The sequence below is a fragment of the Peromyscus eremicus genome, chromosome 4 (assembly GCF_949786415.1).
Source record: "Peromyscus eremicus chromosome 4, PerEre_H2_v1, whole genome shotgun sequence".
NCBI lineage: Eukaryota > Metazoa > Chordata > Mammalia > Rodentia > Cricetidae > Peromyscus > Peromyscus eremicus.
Window position 1 is genome coordinate 62707790 of NC_081419.1, and position 11016 is coordinate 62718805.

At 37.5% G+C, this 11016-nt stretch overlaps 2 protein-coding genes across 2 annotated transcripts; one reads left to right on the top strand and one right to left on the bottom strand.

Annotated features, from left to right (window-relative positions):
- Positions 1–2166: 2166 nt before the first annotated feature.
- LOC131908196 (olfactory receptor 9G19-like) lies at positions 2167–3102 on the top strand. Its single transcript, XM_059259244.1, has one exon. The coding sequence runs from the start codon at positions 2167–2169 to the stop codon at positions 3100–3102; it is 936 nt and encodes a 311-aa protein (XP_059115227.1).
- Positions 3103–9210: 6108 nt separating this feature from the next.
- Positions 9211–10146, bottom strand: LOC131908197 (olfactory receptor 9G19-like). Its single transcript, XM_059259245.1, has one exon. It carries the CDS (start codon positions 10144–10146, stop codon positions 9211–9213), a length of 936 nt encoding a protein of 311 aa, XP_059115228.1.
- Between the last annotated feature and the right edge of the window lie 870 nt (positions 10147–11016).

An 11016-nucleotide genomic window follows, 5' to 3' on the forward strand; every position in this document is an offset into this window, starting at 1 on the left:
CATACTTACTGTGGTACTATTCACTATTGCAAATATATGGCACCAATCAAAGGGCCCACCAATGAATGAAGAAGTGTGATACATATCCAGTGGACTTTTATTCAGCCAGAAAAAGAATGGTGTCTTACCATTTTTCAGAGAGCAGAACTGGAAAGTATTAAATAAGTGAAAAAAGCCAGGAACAGAAGACAGACAAGGCATGTATATAGTCACTTTGAATGTAAAGCAATAACTACTAGAGTTTACATAGGAGTTCTGGAGAGAAGGAGCCTGTATTTGATTAGTGAATAGTATATGTGATTGTTGATGTGTTATGTAGCATTCCTTTAATGTGTATAATTATTAAAGCTAATAAGGCCAAAAATGAAATAATAAAAAAAGGAAGACTAAGCAAAGGGTTCAAAATGAATCTGATTAGTTTGATAGACAGAGAAAAGCTAGATATTACATTACAGAAAAAAGCAGAGTTGTTATTTATAAATCTTTAATTCGTCTTTACTTTTTTCTTAAATTTTTATTGAAAATAGATTCTTTTCTCATATAATACATCCCAGCCACAGTTTCCGTTTTCTTCACTCCTCCTAGCTCTCTGCCACCTCTCCTCCTCCCCAGAACAACTCCCGTTCTGTTTCCTTTTCAGAAAAGCCAAACAGGGCAAACCAAGATAAAATAAGACAAGACAAAAGCCCTCATATCGAGGTTGGCCAAAGCAGCCCAGCAGGAGGAAAACAGTCTCAAGAGCAGGCAAAAGAGTTAGAGATACACCAGCTCCCACTGTTAAGAGTCTCTCAAAAACACCCAGCTAACAGCCATAACATATACACAGGGCCCATGCTTGCTGCTTCAGTCTCTGTGAGCCCATGTGAACCCTGCTTATTTGGTTTGGTGGACCATGTTCTCCTGATGTTCTCCATCCCCTCTGAATCTTACAGTTTTTCCTCCCCATCTTCTTCGGGTTCCCCATTTCTGAGGGGAGGGACCTGAAGGAGACTTCCAATTTAGATTCTCTCTATTTATAATCTCTGGCTGTGGGTCTCTGTAACATCTCCATCCACTGGTGTCAGAAGCCTCTCTGATGATGGTTGGACAAGGCACTTATCTACAAGTATAGCAGAATATCATTAGGAGTCATTCTATTTTACTTTTTAAAGACTAGTCATGTTTGTACAACCCTAGGTCTCTGGGCTGTCCAGGCTCTAATTTCTGGCCATCCAAGTGGTGTTGGGAATTGGCTGCCTCTTGTGGAGTGGGTCTCAAGTTAAATCAGACATTGGTTGGCCACTCCCACAAGTTCTGTGCCACCATTGCCCCAGCACATCTAGTAGGCAGAGCAGATTGTAGGTGGAGAGTTTTGTGGTTAGGTTGGTGTCCAGGTTTCTCTTTCTATAGCCTGCAGAGTACCTTCTGCCAAAGAGACTAGAATGTAAGGGTGTAAAGTTCTTATCAATAAATCTTACTTCAATTAAACTAGTCTTTAACTTACTTTTGATCTGCACTAAATCAGTGTAATAAATGGCTCTCTAATAACCTGTCTACCTATTCTGTCAGAATCAACCTTGCTTCCTTGGGATAGCCAAGTCTAAAGCATTATGCATTCTAGAATGTACAGTTAGATCTTACTATATCATATATGCAAGTACTTGGGTGTGGTTTATAGCATCCATAAAAAGTAGTTAATAATCCTAGGGCAGAAATGTGAATAAGGCCATTTAAAATCATTTTATTTTTGTCCTTGGAGAATTAAAGAAAAATAAAGTAGCATCCTTTCCAGATATCACCATCAATTATTTTAATTTCTGAAGCCATTTATGAAGTACTTTAATGTCTTTATGAAATCTATCAATGCCTTGTGATGTCCAAAGTAATGAATAAAATATTTGAAATAAAAATACAAATTCAAAAAGATGGAGACATTAGGCTGAAGATGTAAGTGACATGGAATAGTATGAACTTAGTAACTGACCTCTGTGGGCAGCATAGGGCTAATTTGAAGTTCATAGTAGTGGCATCCAGTTCACTACACATATATCTCATAATGAATGGCATTTATGGACCAGTGTTTTTACTTTCCAGTTTGTAGAATGACAAATAATGGAGAAAATATTCAGTGACATTTTCAGCCATAATTTAATCTTTTCACAGAAAGTACCATAAATACCCCAAGTCATGGATGAGAAAAACGTTACTGGGGTGAAGGAATTCATCCTTTTAGGGTTCACAGAAGACATGGTGTTACAGTGGGTACTCTTTTTCATCTTCCTCATCATTTATGTCATCAGTCTCCTAGGGAATATCACCCTGATTTCTCTCATCTGTGCTGATTCTCGACTCCACACACCCATGTATTTCTTCATAGGAAATCTGTCATTCCTGGATCTCTGGTATTCTTCTGTCTATGCCCCAAAAATCTTGATAACATGCATCTCTGAAGACAAAAGCATCTCCTTTGCTGGATGTCTGGCTCAGTTCTTCTTCTCTGCTGGGTTGGCCTACAGCGAGTGTTACCTACTAGCTGCCATGGCTTATGATCGCTATGTGGCCATCTCCAACCCCTTACTTTACTCCCAGGCTATGTCCCCAAGGTTATGCGCCAGTCTTGTTGCAGCTTCCTATGTTGGTGGCTTTGTAAACTCCACCATTATCACTAGTGAGACGTTTACCCTGAACTTCTGTGGAGACAATACTTTTGACGACTTCTTCTGTGATCTGCCCCCTCTTGTGAAGTTGGCATGTGACGTGAAGGAGAGCTACCAGATTGTGCTGTATTTCATATTGGCCTCAAATGTCATCACCCCCACCGTGCTGATTTTGGCCTCCTACCTCTTCATCATTGCCGCCATCTTGAAGATCCGCTCCACCCAAGGCCGCCTCAAGGCCTTCTCCACATGTGGTTCTCACCTGACAGCTGTCACCTTGTACTATGGTTCAATTCTCTTCATTTACTCCCGCCCGAGCACTAGTTATGCCCTGGAGAGGGACAAAGTGGTTTCAGTGTTCTATACTGTAGTAATTCCAATGCTGAACCCCCTGATCTACAGTTTAAGAAACAAAGATGTCAAGGATGCTTTGAGGAAAATGTTAGCTACAGCCAAGTTTTCATGAAGGAAAAAACTGTCTAAGCAAATTTAAAATGCTTATCTTCATGCAATTATTCTTAGCTGGTACTATCAGAAATATGTATACTAGAGACATAAAAGTAATCACTTAGTGTGCAAAACGAAGTCTGTTTTCTATATGTTAAATTATACTTATTGTAGCAATAAGATATTATTAACTTGTTTGTAAAATGAAAACAATTCATTTCCCCCACATATTAGCTTATCTTTTTCTCATTTTTTATTTTCATTTATTTTAATAATTACACAAATGTATTGAGTGAATTGTGATCATATTCAGCATTTTACTGGCACAAATATATTCATTTCTTGGATTTGTTTATCTTTTATTCCTTTCTTAATCTATGTGTATGATGTGTGTATGTGTGTGTGTATGTGTGTGTGTGTGTGTGTGTGTGTGTGTGTGTGTGTGTGTGTGTTGGTATGTGTCAGTGTCGGTAGCACATAAATGCCATGGTGTGCAGATGGAGGTCAGTAAACAATCTATGCTTCCACCTATTTTTGAAACAGGTTTTGTCTGTTGCTCACTGCTGTGTATGTAAGATTGTAAGTATACAGAGATTCTTCTATTTCCTGTCTTTGCCTGATGCCTCATCATAGTCACACCGGTATACATAACATGTGCTTTGGTTTGTGCAAGATTTGAGAATTCAGTTTTTATATCCTTATTTACTCACTGAACTTTCCTAAACCCTATTTATTGTTTAATCATCATACTTAGTATTTCATTTCATTGTTGCATTTCAATAAAAATTTGTTTTTGTTTATTCTTCTTTTTCCTTTTCTCTCCATCCCTCTGTAAGAGGTACCTTGTGTTCTTCCCTGAAGACTCCTGTCCACTTTCATCCTTAGTGTGTTCTTTCCTTCCTTATATCTCTTACCCACCTTCTTCTCCCCTTCTAATTTCATAGTTTATTGTTATACGTGGTGTGGGCCTGTGTGTGTGGTGTATTTGTGTGTTTGTATGTGTGTGGTGTGTTTGTGTAGGTGTGTACACTGTGTATTGAAAAATGGAATTCTTATATGGGAGAACATGTAATTTTTTTTTGAGGTTAGATTACCTCAAATACTTTCCAGATCCATTCACTTTCTGCAGATTATATTTTTCCTTACAACTGAATAGAATTTTACATACACACACACACACACACACACACACACACACACACACTCAAATTCCCTCATCAACATCTAGGCTGAATGAAGTTGAATCATTTTAACAAAACTGTTACACTTACCAGGTTAGAATAGACTCTATAAGGACATTGCAGTTCTGAGAAGCTTTAATGTCCCATAAGACATTTTGTAATGTGCTCTTACTTCAATATTTTAAAGTGAAAATAATAATTCTATAAATGGTTATAGAACTATTACCAGGGTTTGATGAATTCAATGAATTATTTCAAGCCATTTCTATTGGTAGACAAACTGAAGTCTAAATCCAGAACTGACAACTGCAAAGTACTTACATCACTTGATGAGAAGAAGTGTGGATTAGAGAGCCATACTAGAAATCAGAAAGATGGCTCAGCAGGTCAGAACATTGGTCTCTGTTCTAGAGGATCCAGGTCCCAACACCCAAATGGTGCCTCATAACCATCTGTAACTCCAATTTCAGGGGAGCTGGTTCTCCCTTCTGATATCTTTGAGCAATTGGCTTGCATTTGGTGCACAGAAAAGCACAGCAAAACAACCCTTTATCATATCCATAGATTTGTGAGTCACTTTTTTAGATATTTATATTCATATTTACTTACAACAGTGGCTTAAATGTAAAGCAACCTATCAACCTAATGATTTTTAATAGCATCTTAGTTAGGGTTTTAATTGCTGTGAAAAAACACCATGATCACAGCACCTTCTATAACAGGAAAACATTTAATTGAAGCTAGCTTACGTTTCAGAGCTTTAGTTCATTATCATCATAGTTAGAAACATGATGCCATGAAGGAAGGCATGGTGCTGGAGAAGGAGCTGGGAGTTCTGCATCTTGATCTGCAGGCAATAGGAAGTGAACTGTCTGTGTCCATACTGGGCATATCTTGAACATAGAAGACCTCAAAGTGTATCCCTATAGTGACACACTTCCTCCAACAAGGGTACACCTATTCCAACAAGGCAACACCTCCTAATACTACCACTTTCTATGAGCTTATGAGGGCCAATTACATTCAAACTACCACAAATGGGCAATAGGATGAGTCAAACATGATACATACATATCAATATCTATATCCATATGTAGGAGGAAATTCTGATACATGCTATAACAAGGATACAATTTGGAGACATTATGTTGGGCAAAATGAACCATTAACAAAAGGATAGATACTATGTAATTCTATTTATGAAGTGCTCAGTAATCAAACTCACAAAAATGAAGAGCCATGGTTGCTCAAGCCTGGAGGGAACAGGAAATAAGTTGAATTTCTATCTTGCAAGGTGATCAACTTCTGTGAGTGGATGCTGGCAATAGATGTATAAACCATTACTCCACTTATCACCACTGAACTATACACTAAAAGGTGGCTCAAAATCACTGAGTTGAGAATATAACTCATCATACCTCATAAAGACGCTTTAATTTGTAACAAGCATTGACTAACATAGAGGGTCACAACTGGTAGACATTCAGAGAATAAGTGTCTAGAGAATGCTCAGCACTAAAAGGGACATGTATATCACACATCCTCCTTCTCAGGATAAAGGATCATTATGCAAGAGGGGCAGAAAGACTGTAAGAGACAGAGGTAGCAAATGAATACAAGAAAAAAAGTGTTTTTTTCAGGTACAACAGAGTAATGGTACATATTAATTAACAATGATTGTGACAGAGTACACAAGACATGCATGAGATCAAACTAGACCAAATCTCATCATGGAAGGAGTGATTGGATTTTAAATCAAGCCCGTACCTGAGAATCTATTGGTAATTGATAGTGCTTGGGGGATAGAGTGTTAGTTTATTAAGGGTGTGCCCACTGCTAAAGTAATCCAGTGGTTTACTATATAAACAATAGTATGTAGATAGTATTAATTAGAAGGATGTGATCAAAATATAATTATAAAATTTTCAAAGAATTAGTAAGACTATCTTTGAGTCCTTTTTGATTTGCATTTCCCTGATGGCCAAGGATGTTGAACATTTAAGAGTTTGTCGGTCATTTGAGATTCTTCTGTTGAGAACCTACCACATGTCAAACCCTTAAAGAAAACTGACTCTCCCTTTTCCAGCCGATATCTACTCCTCCACTAGGGATGGGACTTTGTTCTCCGCTCCTCCCACCATGCTTGTTTGAGAGTGTCCCTGAGCACAACTTATTGCTCATACACATACTTGGAGAGGAGAAGTCTAGACACTCTGGTCAGTTTCAGAGACTTATTGAAGCTGTTCTGAGCTTAAGGAGAGCTTCCTACTATTTCACCTTACTTTAGAAAACCTACTGTTTTACCTCCCTATAATTGTTCATTGTTTTAGTGAGCTCTCCTCTTAGATGGAAGGTTTTAATCACAGAGGGAACTGTCCCACAACAAAAGCATAGTTCAACCTATTCTCTAGAGAAGGGCAGTGTGGCCTTCTGTTCTTCACTGTGGTCAGCACAGTGCTTAATACTTTCTTTCATCTGTAGTCTGATAAACAAAGATACCAAAGACACCTTCAGGAACAAAACAAAGACAACACAACTATAAGCATGAAGGTTATCTTTCTTGCTAGGGCTTTGACTATGTTTTCTAAATCATTCAGCTATAGATATGCTTGTATGCTTATAAATTTCACTTGCATTCATCTTGTAATTCTCGGCACAATGAAGTGTTCAACAAATGAAATTCAATTATTATTGTTCCCCTGTCGTATGATATAAACCGTTTAGTGCATACATGTTATAGCACTTGAGTGGTTGTTACTTTTCTGTAGTGTATTTTGTATCTTATTTAAGAAATTGATTTCATTGGCTATTTATGAATTGATTGTGGGGAAATAACACAATTTTGGTAATTTAGTTTGATTTTAAGTTTGTCAAGCCATTGCTACTGATTGAAGATTTAGAAGGGTGAGATTCCTGGATTTATGAGCAAGATTTAATAATTACATTTTTAGTAAAAGTTATTTCTAATTTCTTGATAAATCACCAATGGAATATATATAAACAATCCTATAAACCATACTGTTTTTTACATAGTTGCAATGCTAGGCAAAATATTTGAGAGTTTCTCTAACATTTTTTGAGAAATATGAATCCTTTTGGTTACATGTTACCCTAACAAATGTGTTGTCTCCTAGGGAGGGCAGGTTCTTTACAGAACCCTCCCTCAGATCACATATTAGTACAACACACATCAGAGGAAACTAGTGGGTTGAGGTCAATGAAACAAACAAATCAACAATAGCAAACTTTACTGGTAGGGTCCACTCTTCCCGCTCTTTGCATCGATGCTACCTCTTTTTCTCTGTAGTCTTTGCCATAAGCTAGTGTCTTCAGCATTATCAAACCCTGAGAAAGTTATTTCTGCTGCTGTCAGAAATCTTGGTGGATCAAATACATTGCTAAACATGTAAAAACTATGTCTGGCTATGCCAAGTTCCTTATAACCTCATGAACTCAATTTTTCAACTCTCTAGTGGCCAAAACCAGACAGAACATCCCTGCCCTGATGTATTTTTCAAGGACCTGATGAAATCCTTTCTTCATTCAAGTTTTATTAATAAGTGGAGTGAGCCAATCAAAATGTTATTTAGTAATTTTTTTCTTCTTCTTGGAATCCCTGCAGGCATTTTTTAGGGTTGTATGAGGTACTCCCTTGGGGCAACTTCTTTGCCATCCCTTTAGGCAAATTCCAAATATAGGTTCAGATAAATGAACCAACACTATAAACTCAAAACTAGTACATTTAAATGGAAAATTTTAATTAAGAAAGGAATAACTCAATATTTAGTACATAGCTGGTTTAGGTATAATCACATTCAATATCATATGCATGAATGGAAGTGAAGGTTTACAATTAGAGACTTCTTGCTCAGAAATTAAATTTTTTATATTGTTTGAAAATTTCATACATGCATTCAATGCATTTTTATCAAATCTATCTCTGCTTCCTCATCTATAATTCCTTCCCTACATATAACCCACCACTTATTTCTTCCCTGTTCATGTCTTCTCTATTTTTCTTTTAAAGTTACTGAATCCACTTAGTGTTGTTTATATATTCTTGAGCATGGGTACTTCTACTGAAGCACGGTAGTTGTTCTGTGGCTGCATCCCTGAAGATAACTTATTATTTCTACCCCAGAAGCTGTCAATTGTTATCAGCTTCTCAGCTAGTGGTAAGACTTCATGATTTATCTCCTCTGGCTATGCTTGAGTTTTGGCTGGCTTGATCTTGTGTAGGTATTGTGCTACAATTGGTAAAATGAGAACATTTTGAGTTCATTAAAATTCAAAACTACAACAAATAGCTACAGACACTACATCAGGTGTATTAGATCTAAGTTTTTTATCCTTCCTTTGCCCCATGACATTTATTTTCTCATACAAATGCATTCCCTTTCTCTTTCTTTAAAATTAATTTTGACATTCCCTTTTCCTATGCATTGTTACTGAAGAATCCTTGCTAGTATTTGGACAGAAGAAAATAAGGTGCCATCCCTGTGTGTCACCTTTCCATAGGATATTTCCTTCACATCTCCATAATAGCCATTATGTAAGGATAATAATTGGGCAGTTACTAGGGATGAGAATAAAATAAACTTCAGTCATCTGAGAAAGTATTATATGCTTTCCTATTTCACACTCAATTCAAGTTCTATACTTTAAAAGCTGTTTTAATATTAACACAAAACTAGTTCAATCATTAGATAAAAGTAAATATGAAATGAATATGAACAAAGTCCCATTATATACATACATGAATACATTACAATGTAACTCATTATTTATTATACTAAAATAAAAAATACATTTTTAAAGAAAAAATGTGAAATTTTTTTGGTGGAATTTCAAAGAATGGAAAATTTATCTTTTTGTACTCACTTTCCCAACCTTGCCCCCAAGTAGTTTGTTGTCACGTAGTCTGAGCTTGCTAAGTGTGCATAAACTTAGATGTCAGAAGGAGCGAACTTGACAAGTTTTCTCAGTGCTTCCTTTACATCTTTATTCCTCAGACTGTAGATCATGGGGTTCAACATGGGGAATAATACAGTATAAAAGGTAGACACCATTTTGTCCCTCTCTAGGGAGTAACTGGAACTTGGACGAGAGTAGATATAGAGGATGGAGCCATAGTACAAGGTTACAGAGATGATGTGGGAGGAGCAGGTGGAGAAGGCCTTGAGGCGGCCCTGGGTGGAGCGGATCCTCAGGATGGCAGCAATGATGAAGAGATAAGAGGCCAAGATAAGCAGAGTGGGAGTAATGACATTTGAGGCTAGGAGGAAGTATAGCACAGACTGGTAACTCTCCCTGACATCACATGCCAGCTTTATGAGAGGTGGTACATCACAGAAAAAGTCATCAATGACATTATCACCACAAAAATCCAATGTGAATGTGTTGCTAGTTAATATAATTGCATTGACAAATCCCCCTGTATAGGAATACACAACCAAAGAGATGCACAACTTCCTTGACATGGCTTGAGCATAAAGCAGGGGGTTGGAGATGGCTGCATAGCGATCATAAGCCATGGCAGCCAGTAGGTAGCATTCACTATAGGCCAATCCAGCAGAGAAGAAGAACTGAGACAGACATCCAGCAAAGGAGATGCTTTTGTCTTCAGAGATGCAGGTCACTAGGATCTTTGGAGTGTAGACAGAGGAATACCAGAGATCCAGAAAAGACAGATTTCCAATGAAGAAATACATGGGTGTGTGAAGCCTGGAGTCATTACAGATCAATATGATGAGGGTAGTGTTTCCTAGCAACGTCAGAGAATATACTCCAAGGAACAGGACAAAGAGGACCATTTGCATCACAGGGTCTGTTGAGAAGCCCAGCAAGATGAACTCAGTCACTGTGTGATTTCCCCTCTCCATGCCTCAAGGAGCTTGCACCTGGGAGTACAGAAGAGCTTATGTGTCTCTATGAGTATGAAATGTGGATACTGTTTTTGATAAGATCCTGTAACATAATCAGCACCAGTGTGAAAACTTACATTTCTTTGTAGGCAATAGGAATCTCCAGGTTTAAATATAATAATTTCAAAGAATGTGGTAGCCCCTTCTTTAATCCCAATAGTAGAAAAAATAGAAGCAGAATAGTTGGAACAAATTTGATTTTTGCTCAAGCTACCTAGTAAGCTCAAGTATAGCTGGGTTCAAAGTGTGAGATACAGATTGGAAAACTCAAAAGTAATACTGATATAGAGGATGAGGAGGAGGAACAAGACTGGTTACAAAATTTCACTGACTAGGTGAAAGATATTTGTCAGTCTTCCAAATGAAAAAAATACAATATTTCTTCAAATTTCTGCTGAAATGGGTATATAGAAAACCTATCTTATCTGTGGATGTGAGAAGGCTCAGCAAGCCTGCTGACCTGAGTTCTATTCCAAAATTTATGTAAAGGTGAAAGGAGATAAAGAATGCCACAGGTTGTCCTCTGATCTCTACAACCATTCTAGTAGCATGTGTGCTCACACACCATCAGCATACACACACCAAAAAGAAATTAATATTTTAAAAAATAGAAAAGGAGGAGATGGAGAGATGGCTTAGCAGTTAAGACCACCAGCTGATCTTCTAGATGACACAGATTAGATTCTTAGCCACCCACATTGTGGCTAGCAATCATCTGTACCTCCAGTTCCTGGGGATCCAACACACTCTTCTGATGGTTAATGGATATACATGAAGACAAAACACCGATATACATAAAATACCAGCATGACATAGTAACCTAAGAGT

Coding starts and splice junctions, on each gene's coding strand:
- LOC131908196 (XM_059259244.1), top strand. CDS start 2,167: ATGGATGAGAAAAACGTTACTGGGGTGAAGGAATTCATCCTTTTAGGG.
- LOC131908197 (XM_059259245.1), bottom strand. CDS start 10,146: ATGGAGAGGGGAAATCACACAGTGACTGAGTTCATCTTGCTGGGCTTC.